This window comes from Dysidea avara, chromosome 7, assembly GCF_963678975.1.
Source record: "Dysidea avara chromosome 7, odDysAvar1.4, whole genome shotgun sequence".
Lineage (NCBI taxonomy): Eukaryota > Metazoa > Porifera > Demospongiae > Dictyoceratida > Dysideidae > Dysidea > Dysidea avara.
Window position 1 is genome coordinate 169,987 of NC_089278.1, and position 13,727 is coordinate 183,713.

At 39.0% G+C, this 13,727-nt stretch overlaps 1 protein-coding gene across 3 annotated transcripts in view; it reads right to left on the minus strand.

Annotated features, from left to right (window-relative positions):
• The window catches only part of LOC136261842 (helicase POLQ-like), an 85,488-nt gene that overhangs the window by 46,594 nt on the left and 25,167 nt on the right, over positions 1 to 13,727 (minus strand). For all 3 annotated transcript variants that reach the window (XR_010704033.1, XM_066055921.1, XM_066055920.1), the window contains exon 6: positions 13,569 to 13,697. Coding sequence is in view for 2 of the 3 variants with exons in the window: in XM_066055921.1 (XP_065911993.1) it covers positions 13,569 to 13,697 (129 nt within the window). In the remaining variant the exon portion in view is untranslated. The remainder of the gene's footprint in view (positions 1 to 13,568; positions 13,698 to 13,727) is intronic.

Below are 13,727 nucleotides of genomic sequence, written 5' to 3' on the forward strand. Positions count from 1 at the left end.
TGATGCCCTAGCTATCAAGAGCATATTACCAGAACAGCCTGACAGCTCCACGTCATTCAATTTTGAGGTAAATGTAATACCAGCACTGCCAATATCAATTTCCAAACTAGAGCACAACTCAAGCTAACTCATCTTTACAGCAATTACAGCAACTAACTGTGGATGGCTGGCCAGATCACAAGTCAAAAGTGCCAACTCAGTGTTTCCCATATTGGTCATTCCGAGAACAGATATCATGCACTGATGGAATCCTTTTCAAAGGTGAAGAAATTATAATCCCTAAAGTCATGCAACCCAAAACGTTGAAGTTGATTCATAGTTCCCATTTGGGCATAGAGAAGTGCAAAAGGTGAGCAAGAGACATTTTATACTGGCCAGGAATGTCATCACAAATCCAAGATACTGTCTCAGCTTGTGGTACCTGTAACATGTATCAAAGAAAAAATCAGATGGAACCCCTGATCCCACATTCCATCCCAGATCATCCATGGTCTAAAGTTAGAGTTGAACTACGAGGAAAACATTATCTTGTGATAGGAGATTATTACTCAGGATTTGTCGAAATTGACCTGCTTACAGCGAAACAAGTGATTACTCATTGTAAGTCTCAGTTTTCCCACCATGGAATACAAATATCTGATGTTTTGATATCTGACAATGGCCCCCAATTTTCTAACCATGAGTTTCAACAGTTTACCAAGTGCTATCAGATCAATCACCATACCTCCAGCCCATACCACCCACAGTCAAACAGTATGGCTGAGAAAGCTGTACAAACTGTCAAAAGGCTGATCAAGAAAGCAACACATGATGGAGATGACCCATATCTAGCATTGCTAGAGTACCATAACACTCCATGGTCTGACACCCTTGGCTCACCAGTTCAGCGCCTTATATGGGTATAGACAAGCAAAAACTCTCATACCCACCTCAAGCACTTTGCTAAAGCCAGAAACAATCAACCTGATAATAGTACAGAAAGAACTTCAGCAACATCGAAGACAACAAAAACTGTATTATGACCAACATACAAAACCATTGATGTCGGAGAGTCAGTACTGATGACAACAAAAGATGGTAAATAAAAGCCAGACCAGTATCAACCAAACAGGCCCTCGTTCGTGTACTATTTTAGGGCAACAATATCACAGAAATAGAAAGGATCTAAGGAAGGTGACAGTATTAATACAAGTGTTGACAATTTCCTCGATGATCAATCATATGACATTGATCCAAATAATTGTGATAATCGTGAGTCAGTTGCACCAGTCGTATCAGATCCAACCTTAAGACGTTCCCAACAAACTATCAGGGCACCGATTCGATATGCCGACCAATACACGTAACTGTAAGGCATACACATCACACACTGCACAGCTTCACTTAAATTTGATCAGAACACTGCAAGGAATTTTGATTTTGTACCCCATAGTATACTCCTTTTTGCAATGATGGAGATGTAATGTAATTAGATAACCATGTGATCTTGTACAATATTACATGTACTTGATCATGAGATCATTCTAGAACACTCTCAACACATTGCTACATACTCTCTCTGGATACCAGTATCCCTCGCTCAATTTCAGAAGCCTGTTCAGCAGGCTTTCCATTTGCCATCATCCACAAAGTGATTCAGTCATCCACATGCCAAAACTATAGAGAGCTATACAAATGTAACGAAGACATCCTTGGTTCATTGTCATCTCTTTAGTTCGTGATACAGGCAGTTGCGTAGAGAATGTCACTAAATAGGGGTGCTTTCCTACATTACTGTAGGAAAGATTTAGTGCCTCAAACACTAAATCTCTCCTGCACTACTGTAGGGAAGAATTAGTGCCCCGGCATTAAATCTTTCCTACATTAATCTAGGGAAGATTTAGTGCCCTGGCACTAACCATTAATGTAGGGAAGATGTAGGGAAGATCTTAGTGCCGGGGCACTAAATCTTCCCAATAGTAATGTAGGAAAGATTTAATGCTGGGGCACTAAATCTTCCCTACAGTAATGTAGGAAAGATTTAGTGCCAAGGCATTAAATCTCTTGGTTGGCACTAAATCTCTTGGAAAGATTTAGTCCGAGCCCAGGAAACTACATCAGTGCAACAAGAACATTACTAATGTGGGTTAGTACCAACAAGAGTACAAAATAATAAAAATAGTACATAGTACATAATAGTAAAAGATAGTGTCCAACTCTCAATATAGCCCTTACAAACACAAAGTTAAGTTATCAGTAAACTTTAGGATATTCTTGTTTTATTTTAACACTTATAGTCAAGTGAAAGGCTTGTTGATTGGTATCAATGGGACTGCACATTAGTGACTTCTACTGAGATATACCGTGTCTCTTGAGCTGTGCCCTTCATGTTGTAGATCAAAGCATTTAACACGTTGGATGAATATACAGCTTGTTGCATCATCACTTGACTCTGTGTATTTTGGGAGTTTATTCCAGTAGGAACTCTCTATTTTTGATTATTGGGGCGAGCCTGAGCGAGCCCCACACTAGCGAGTCGCCCACGTAACTTTCGTCTCAGCGACCATGCCCAAAAAACTACAGAAGAAATCGGAAAGAGACCCTGAAATAAACGGACTTACCGTGAAATAAACGGCGTAAATCACAGCACTTCCATATATGTTCGTCTCATCGACCATGCCACGGAGAAATATACGATGTAGATTACAGCACTTCCATATATGTTCGTCTCATCGACCATGTCACGGAGAAATATACGACGTAGATTACAGCACTTCCATATATGTTCGTCTCATCGACCATGTCACGGAGAAATATACGACATAGATTATAGCACTTCCATATATGTTCGTCTCATCGGCCATGTCACGGAGAAATATACGACGTAGATTACAGGACTTCCATATATGTTCGTCTCATCGACCATGTCACGGAGAAATATACGACGTAGATTACAGCGTATGAAACACGTGTATCAGCGCGTGAATATGAAAATCACCTAAGGTTGGCTAAATGAATGCAGAAGAACGGCTTAGAAGAAGGAGACAGCTGTACAGATTGAGAAGGGACCGAGAAACACCAGAAGCTGAAGAAAGACGAAGGAGAAACAGAGAATACTCCAGAACAAGATATGCTCGGCAAAGGGACACAATCTTGCAGCAGAGAAGGCAGAATTAGTATGTAAAATAATGAATCAGTCACACAACAATAACATTGATTTATCTACATAATAATTTTGTTTGCTTGCTTATGCTTTACGTTGTGTTATCAGATTTGTATATGACCACTATTGCTGCTATGCATACTCCCATTAAATATGTTCAGGCTCGCCCCACGATGCTGTTTGCATCTGTCTAGTTAAGTACTTTTGGTACCAATGATATGTTGCACTGTCTTCATGTACTTAGTGTGGGAGGATCAAAGTAACAAAGTGTATTATATACAAAATTATTTGCAACTTTCACACCAGCGTTATAAGTGGGTCTGTACTGTTGACCCACTGACCCAAATAGTAATCCGGATCTGACCTGCATGTGACCTGGTTTAACTGAAATTGAGGCGTGCCTCAAGAGCTAGATTAAACATCCTTAAGTCTCAAGCTTCATTAGTTAGCCCTGCATTTTTTACATTATAAAAAGGATTGTCTGCAAGAAGAAAGTAGCTATGTATTATCAAGAGGGTGTGGCTCCACATAAGTCTACATGCAGCTACAACAATCCAGAATTTCCAGAAGTTAGTTACCCACATTTCATCTTCAGTAGTAACAGGGATCTCGAAGGTGGTCATGATACCATGCATGCCCACAGAGAACAGCTGATGCCATTCCAATAAGTGGGTGTGGCTCTACATATCCTGTACATACAGCAAAGCATATTCCTGAATAGTGGGCGTGGCTCCATGTAAGTTTCTTAAGTATTTACAATCAAGCTTGTTAGCTTTAAGTCACACGTGATCTCATTCAGGTCACACCAAAATATTCAGTGAAGTGGATAAGACCCACTTGACCCGGACAAAAGTGACCCAAATGACCCGTATAATCCGGATGACCCAACCCACTTGCAACATTGTTTCACACCTCACTTTAAAGAGAAGAGAAGCCGTATGCCATATAGCACAGCTCAACAACACATTGCAAGAAATGGAAAATATAAAACTATTAGCATTGGTACCTGCCCTACGTGCAGGACCATCTCCACATTAACTATTTTAATGCCAGGAACAGAGACCAAGCATTAATCACCAGTACCGCTCATGTAGCTATGTAGCATGCATGATGATCTTACTTTTAAAGAACATGAAGTTTCCTTATGCCGTCCTGCTGAAATTAATGATGCAAAACACCACAAGTTTATTGTTTGTGGTTATGACAGGAATGTAGCTCAATTATTCAGTGAGTCTTCCCTACCCTACATGTTCATTTTTTCACTATACATGTGCTTAAAAGATGGTATAAGAATCATGTACTTTAAAGTACTATAAACATGCATGCTACACAGCAATATAGGACACTAACTAATGACTTTGTCAGGTTAGTTGTCCTACATGTAAAGCAAAAGCAGGTACCAATTAATGTTTTTGTTTGTTCTTTACAGCATGTTGGAAGTCACTGGTTAGTTAATCTACATGCAACCTAAGGCAATTGTATAATTATATACCTACATGACAGGTGGTGTACACATAGAGCACAATTTCAGTTTCTACATGATGTTTACCTTACTGCCAAGAAAGAGAAATACCTTACTGTCAACAGAAAGAAATGAACTTATGCAAAATTTATATAAGCCAACACAATTTGCAATTATATTGTTACTGCATGGCAATTTAGAATTACTTCCCCATACTATGCACTTTCAGTTTAAATGTTGTAGTGACAAATATACCTCTTTCCATACAAAACCCCATGCAGGTATGTAAACATCACCATTAATATTAATGTATGATCCTTTAAGCAGATCTAGAGTGAAAGGATGTAAGCAGGATTAGTGAAATAGTTGTGCAAAGATAAACTACATGTATGGTTTTTGTATCCAAGTTGCTTATTTTTCACAGCAGTATGAGGTAGCTAAATCTGAACATTAAGTGGAAAGAACTCAAAGAAGTTTTACATACACACTGGACAAACACATGCAATTTGCCAGCCCTACCACAAAAGTGCTATAAGAGTCCCTATGATGTAAGGCAGCCTATAGCTAGTACTGAAAAACTGTGAGCATAGAGTTTGTGGATAAACAATTGCATGGTCAGATAGAACCAAAAGGTGCATCAAAAAGGTCTCATAAGTTTAAAAAAAAGTCATGGCTTAGGAGGGGATTGAACCCAGATTGGTTATAATAACTTGAGGTTAAGGGAGGTGTGCAAATTGCCACAGTATGATTTGACAGGAATGTAGCTCAACTTTTTAGTGAACCTTCCCTACACCAATGACTTCATCGCCCTATGAAGAACAAACAAAAGCATGTATTGATTTGCTACAACAATGCTTGAGTTGCCAGATTATGGGCTTTAATTTTGCTAAAACTTTGCGTCGATACGTGCTTTGCATGCCAAGATGCCATGAGCTACAAGTTGAGATTTAAAAAGGTGTGTGCACCAAAAGGTACTATTAAAAATAAAATAAAATGTGCCACTACGTGGATTCGAAGGTGTTCTACCACTTGAACAGTTTGTGCTGTAGTTACAAAGGAATGTTGCTCAAGTTTTCTCTACACCTTCACCTTCTACACACTGTAGAGAACGAACGGAAGCATGCGTAAACTTGTGATAATAATCTTAGAGTAGCCGAAGGATGAGTGCTTCAATATCGGCACAGATTGTGTCGATTCTCACCAAGTCTGGTGAGTAAGCGGCATGACAATCAGACGGACAGACGACTTTTTTCAGCTTTACATATATAGATTTCTCCTAAGAAGGTATTCCTGCTATTTTTATATACTACCTCAATTTCTCATTAACACATTCCAGTCATTTCCTAGATTTTGTTGATAATACTTTCTTTAATGACACTTAAAAGGCAATCGTTAATTTTATTATGTTTGTGTAAGATCTGTAAATAACGTAAAGTTATGCTGCAAAGTTGAGATACATAGGTCATATGTTAGTTGATATAATATTTAACATAAGCACTAGTATACAGTGTAAGTTACTAGCTACATAGAATGCCTAACCACTCATACCAGCTAATTAAGCTAAGCAACTGAACAAATGATTTCTAACCCAGTCAAACCAGTACTTGTAAATTAAATTTAGCAGTTATACACACTAGGAGGTGTTGTTGTTGTTGTTGAAGTATGTTACTTTGTGTATATGTTAAAGCAATGCATTGCTCATGCTATATGAAAAATAAAGCACGCGGTGTGCGGCCGAGATGCTAATAAAGTACGAGGCGAAACCTCGTGCTTTATTGGCATCTTGGCCGCACACCTCGTGCTTTATTTTTCATAAAAAGCAAGGCAATGCTTTAAATGATTTATGGAACTTTCTAGTCGTGTAGCTTCACCATACACTAGGACTTGTAATCAACACGCATTGATTAGCAGCCTGAAAGCACACAAACTGGTTTAACAAAGTAACTCACGCATAGTAGACATTCATTGCGTATTTTGGCATGTTTTGGTCACAACCCACAATTGATTCTATTGTGACACATGGTGAAGTATTTCCGTGATATCTCCAGGACTTGTCCATTCACATTAACAAATGAAACAGTAACATTACCTTCTCCCACCCATCATTGAAGCATTTATAAAAGCAATCCAGTGGTAGTACCCATGTTGGCTGGGGGTGATTGACCACTCAGCATGGCGCAGGCTATCAGCCTTCACTGGCTTGGGTGATTACTCGTACTGGTGTGAGCGCTGTGGGCTATTAGCCTGCACTAGAGCATGTGGGCAACTGTGCTTTATTGCCCACAAAGAGTGCTTTATTGCACCGCAAAGAGTGCTTTACTCATACAATAAAACACTCTTTGGGCAAGTGTACTTTATGAAATTTAAAGCACACTTTTTCCTTTGATCTCACCTACGCAAAGCTCTATAAAGACAATGGTCCTAGAACAATGGCTTGGTGTGAAAAACATTCATGTAGACCAACACAATTTTCTACAGAGATGTGCATTTTAACAATGCTGCACCACTGTGGATGAATGTATGATGAAATAAATAAAGAACAATACAAGTACAATACAATAAAGCAAAGACAATGACATCTACATACCTCATCATAGTTATTTTAGTACATTTAGTGCCACTGGCACTAAATCTTCCCTACATTACTGTAGGAAAGATTTAATGCTACTGCCACTAAATCTTCACTACAGTAATGTAGGGAAGATTTAATGCTTAGGCACTAAATCTTTCCTACAATAATGTAGGGAAAATTTAGTGTTTGCAGCGCTAAATCTTTTCTACATTATGTAGGAAATATTTTCATTTAGTGACATTTTATCCTACCCCGATACAGACCAATCAATGCTCACCTACCCAGAGATGGTTTGCCAGCAGAACTTTTCTATTGACCCTTTCAGAGCAGGCACTTATAATTTTGATTGATAAGCGCTGTGTGGGGAAATAAAGTCTGGCTATACATGACTATTCATACAAGTGCTGAATTCATACAAATGCAACAAGCATTTGACACGGTTTTATGGAACAAGTGCACAAAAAAATTGGAATTTTCATCTAGAGTAGGGACCATAGCACATCGATAAAAAGTACTCAAACGAGCCAGAGTAGTGCATGATATAAATCACAGTAAAACAATAAGAAGTGTTATATCCCTTATGTGCATCTTGGTCCCTACTCTAGTTAAAATTTCCAAATTTTTTTGTATGCTTGTTTGTTAACTTAGTGTAATATAGTATTATGACTGGTGAGCCCATATCAATGCATTATGAGGCATTAAAGATCATGTCCTAAAGTAGCATGCATGGTGCATGAACCTTATTCCACCATCATGCAAGCCTAATAGTTAAAGTGGTGTGAACATGGGGTTAACTAAACAACATGTAAGCTACACCATTAATTATCAAGACGTGTGCAAATTATGTGGTACTGTCCTATCATGCAGGCACTGTAATAACGTGGTCAACAAAGAGTATTTAAACCAGTTGTAAGCTATACTGCAAGCAAACAAAATTAACTTAATATACAGGTACACACTTCCTGGCTATAATTTAGGTAAGTGGTTAATATCACAAAGAATTGGAGTTATAAAGAGAAGGCACTTACTCTAATAGAACACACAGGACAAACACACAGACAAACAAACATGCACCCAATTGGCTTGCCCATGCCTGCCCTATACCTATCAAATGTGCTACTGTATACTTTTCCAACAGTCCATGTGCTGTGAAGCAATACCAGGATGCTATGAACTTACTATGAGAGAAAAAGGTTGAGTTAGAAAAAAGTATGAAACAAAAAAAATTTTTTGTCACTGGCGGAATTCGAACCCACACGCTACACAGCAGTAACTGTAACAACTTCAGGGAGGTGCTTTACCAGCTGAGTTGTTTATCGTGTGGTTAGCAATGGAATGCAGCTGAAGTTTTCTCTATATCACGGTGTTAGGCGCAATCTGTGAATTTGCACAGCTTATAAATTGCGCTGCGCATTTTGTGAATTCATAAAATGCTCAACAATTTATAAATTGTACAGTTGTCTCAGCTACGTGGCAAGGGAAATAGTACGGTTGTATCGGTTGCCAACCTACTGTCGTTCTAAGTGTTGGATCACGAGATTTCCTCGTGGGAGTGCATGCGAGGTGGGAGTTTCTAGTTAGAGATCGAAATATGTCGAAAGAGGGTCACAGAGAGCGAGACAGAGAGCTATTTAAAAAGTTGGGGAAAATATCTTGATCCCAATCACACCTCCTAAAGTAAAACAGTAACGGAGGAGAAGACGCAGAAGAGTAGGCCTCTAAGTATTTACCTGGCTACAACCATAGCAAGTTTGATGAAAGTAGTTTAGGCTTGTACTTTCATCTTTTTGAGTTGCAAGGTAACACAAACGTTCAGACTTGATATATATCACACTGAAGATCATTTTTACTGAACCTGTACACTACAGTATGCAAGGAAAAACGGAAAATAGTGGAAGAATACACAGAGGTGCACATGGGGGACTGAGCACACACACCCTCCTCCAAAATTTTACTATGTGCTAGCAAAAAGATAGTAGAACCTACAATACAGGTGCAATTGCATCGAAAGCATCATGGGAAATTTAGAGAGTGAGAAGAGAATCTTCTATGAATCAACAAGAGGGGGTCAAATTTATATATCAGGAATTCAGGGGTAAAACTGCTAAACACTGATCGAAATACTCTAATAAAACAGTCAATTACTCTAATAGAACATCCATCATTAGAATTCTATGATATGCCCCCTTGGACTTCAACTTTGAACTCAAACCATACTGCATGCAGCATTTATATTGTGCTTTTTATATGACAGGTAGCCACTGCTAGACAATAATGAATTAAAGGGAATGGCCGGATATCCGGAAAGAAGCGATTTCCCAACCCTTTCAAATTCTGGGTTACTATAACAAAGAAGATTGTTCTATTAAACTACCCAGAGCTGAAGTTGGAAGATGTTCTATGTTTGCCTGCCAAACAAAGGGTAAGAATTCATCATGTTTGTGCCTGCCCTTCACAAAATTCTGTACTTAGCTAGCTACAGAATGAGAATGAAAAAACTGTCTTTGGCCACCATCATTTAGTTACAACAGATGATGACATATTAGAGCATGTGCATTCAACTAAAAATGGACATGTAGACTACAAGAAAACACTTGCAGAGGTATGGAAGTATAGTGAATTATGTATGCTATCATATTCTCATGCATCACAAAAAAATTAATAGCCACTAGTCATAAGACTCTGGATACGGTTGTGGAGTAATTATATAGCAATATTCTATACTGAAGAGAAGTAGTCCGGTTCCCAATTTTGTAATAATGCCAAGCTGTTGTGAAGGACATGCAAGTCAGGCTGGATTTTAGCTGATATTTTTGGCAAGAAAGACCAAACCTTCATGATCCCCATAGGTATAGCAACCACCTATCAATTTATGGAGCCCACCTTTCAGATTGGGACACTCTAATAGAACAGTCACTTGTTCTATGTAACCACATGTTGTGTTACATCTGCATGTATGGGATAATGTGAGAGTGAAACTATAAGTACATGTACTATTTGGACTGAATAAGACTTGGATATCAGAGATATGATGTTGGACACGAGTTACAATTAACCAAACCTTATGTGGTGATACACATTTCATTACTGGTGCAGCATATACGCTGTGTTTGAATGTGCTGGACAATGCTAGATAAAGTATAACAGGCTGGACTCGGTATAGTCCCTGTGCCCATCAAAGCTAACCCACATGGAGAGATATCAGCTGATTGAAACGAGATGAACCTGCTACCACAAATGCTGCAGTACGCAGAGGGCAGCAGAGAGAAAAACAGTGTGCACCTTGTCCAGGCCAGCTGCAGAGTACGCAAAGGAACCTTGGAGCTAGCTAGGGAGAGATAGTCAATATAGAAAATGGAACTAGTGCGTCTTGACTAAGGCTCAAACGATTAGCCATATATTTGGATTAATATTCGTTTGTTTTGTAGCCGAATAATAAAATTAACAAACGATTATTCGCACGTGATCATTTATACGGTGACACGTGATTAGCTGTCAGTAATTAACGAAGCGGAAGACGATGCTAATGTAAGTAGCAAAAAGAAGGACTATGGCGATAAAGCGAAGAGTAGTAATAGAATTAGGCAGCCACTAATTGGTGAAGATGTACTGATTCCACGGTGAATCGCCGTAAGCGCAAGACTTCGAACAGATTTGTAGCTTACTCCAGGTACTTCTACTCTGTTGCAATCACTTTCTATCACAGTATCGTTGTGATAATCCTTTCAGAAAGGGAATTGTGGCATCTCTTTCTTAGTAAAGTTATTCATACGAAGCCACAAAGCTGTTTGTGGTTATTTGTAGGCTTCTTGGTAATGGCTACCTTAATTACTGAATTGCAATGAAACCTTATACCAATTATTAGACTAATTTCGCTAGAGCTAACGGAATATTCGAATACAGTAAACCACTATTCGTTTGAGCCTTAGTCTTGACCCATGTTCCTTGTACTAAACATAGCTATTCAGTAAGGGGCTTATTATACCTCCCTGAATACGCACTTGATTCGGCCAAGAACATAACGGCGGTACACTAAATGGACCAGAATCCAGGGAGTTTATAAAATGCGCAGCTCTTACGGTAGTTCACAAATTGCACAACAATTTATAAATTGGTGCGCATTTTATGAATTCACAAAATGTGCAGCGTAATTTATAAACTGCGCAAATTCACAGACTGCGCCTAACAATGGCCTTCAACGTGCTGTAGCGGACGAAGGAACGCACGTAGAAGCTTGCTTTGCGACATAGCCAGATGGTGAGCGTTTCATTTCGAGTGTGAATCATGTTGATACGTGCACAGATTGCAGAGTAATCGTCATCAATAGCTGACATATGAAAAAGTGTGTCACGAAAAGGTGGTACTGAGAAGAAAAGTTGTCATGGGCAGGAATCGAACCCTGGACTTTTGGGTTAACAGTTCTATGCGCTAACGCTTTGGCTGCTTGTTCGTGGTTTTGACAGGAATGTAGCTCAAGTTTTCCTCCACACCAACACCTTCAACGCTTTATAGAGAACAAACGGAAACACGTAGCAATCTGTAACAACAAACTTGGAGTTGCCAGATGATGAGCGCTTAATTTTGTGAAAGACCTGTGTCGATACATGCTTTGGTTGTCGAGTTAGTGGCGTCACGAAGCAGACGGACAGATAGACAGACAGACAGCTTTTCAGCTTTATATATATAGATCATCTGAAAAGTGAAGTATCCATTACACTTCGTTGTCAGCTATGTTAGAGCCGTTACACGGCATTGCCAAGAGTTAATAATATAAAAAGTGTCCTACTACAGTATAGCCTGTACAAACGCGAATCTCAAAGTAATACAGTAAAACTTAGATTACTTTAGGATATCGTGTCAACACATAAAGTGTTAAGGAGCATTGACAATGTCATCAGTGGGCTGCTTATTGAATCCATAACTACAACAATCATTGAAACTTAATGCTGAGTACACCCCTGAACAACTAGCACATTGAAAGTGACTATAGGTATTGCATCATAGCTTTGAGATTCGCATTTGTACAGGCTATACTGCAGTAGGACACTCTCCTCTCTTTTTACATTATGAACTCTTGGTATTACGAATCAAGAACTGTTCGAAAAGCACCCCTGCAATCCACGTATACCGCATCAAAAGAAAGAAATGGGCACACCCCAGTTACATCAATTATCATCTGAAAAGTGAAGTATCCATTACGCTTCGTTGTCAGCTATGTTCAACCCGTTACATAGTAGTACAAATCAAGAACTGTTGAAAAAGCACCTCTGCAATCAAAGTAGCCACTATGAAAAATATGAGCAATTTCCGTTACGAAGGGAAGCCATCACGTGCTACCTCCAAGTCGACACTTTTTGCTGTCAGCAAAGATGAATGGGACACAACTGGTAAGTCCATGAAGAATGCATTGTACGTACTGCGGTATGCCAAAAGGCACCTCTTGGGCCGAAGCGACGTCGAACAGTGAAAAATCAAGCTCATAGCCTTAGCTGATTACGCTTATCTAAAGGCATCAATCAGTCAGTGACTTACTCAGTCAGTCAGTCAATAGAAAATTCCATAAATAATTTCTTTTTAATTTCCGTAGCAACTTGTTGAAAACATTTCGGGTCGATCTCAAGGCTTGTTTGGCTTGTTTTTGCCTAACAAATACTGTCTCATTGTCGTCTGGGAAAAGTGAGGCTGGTTTTTAAGTGATTTTTTTTTGTGGGCCACACCTACTCCTTTGTGGTCCCTACTATACAGTAGATAGTACTGTATGATTACTCAGAGATTGTGGTTTGGTAGTGAACAACAATTCTCACTTCTATACAGCCCACTACAACAACTGGGAATCAGTTTGTTGTGACATTACATGTCTAGAAAGGTTATTTAAACCATGCAGAAGATCGTAAACGGTCTGAATGCTCGAAGGTAATGCAACAGCATGGAGTGCTTGGAAATATAGCCACAAGAACAGTAGCGCTAGCCCATAGTAGACCATTAATTAACTGAGCAGGCATCATGACAACATTATAAGTTTGTACCAGCTACAAGATAGAGCATGGCTGATGTGGCTGTTCACAATTTTCACTGGACGAAACTTTATAGAATGGTTATTTTCACTACCAAACAACAATGTAGACTGCAGGAGAGACACTTTATGAGTAAAACAGTATATGTAATTTTAAAGCTTTTCTTACATTTATCTATAGGAAGATCACTACAAGCTGTCATTTTAGTGGTGTGATGCAATAAAACGCAACAACTTGTTACATCATGAATATATTTTACGGGGTGTAAAATTAGCACTGGCATACTGTCCCGTTAAACAATAAAAAAGTTTCATGGTTACTTCAAGTGCATTATTGTCTGTTAGTGCCAAGTGACATGACTGGGTAGAAATTGTGTACCTTTTCAATCGTAGCAATGTACACAATATTTCTCTTCCTGCGCTGCTGTGGTGGAAATTTTCCTTTACTTGCAGCATATTCCTCTACAATGAAATCTAATCTAGCGGCAAATGGAGTCAACTCTTGCACCTATTAACATACTTAAGGACAAAAGCTCTT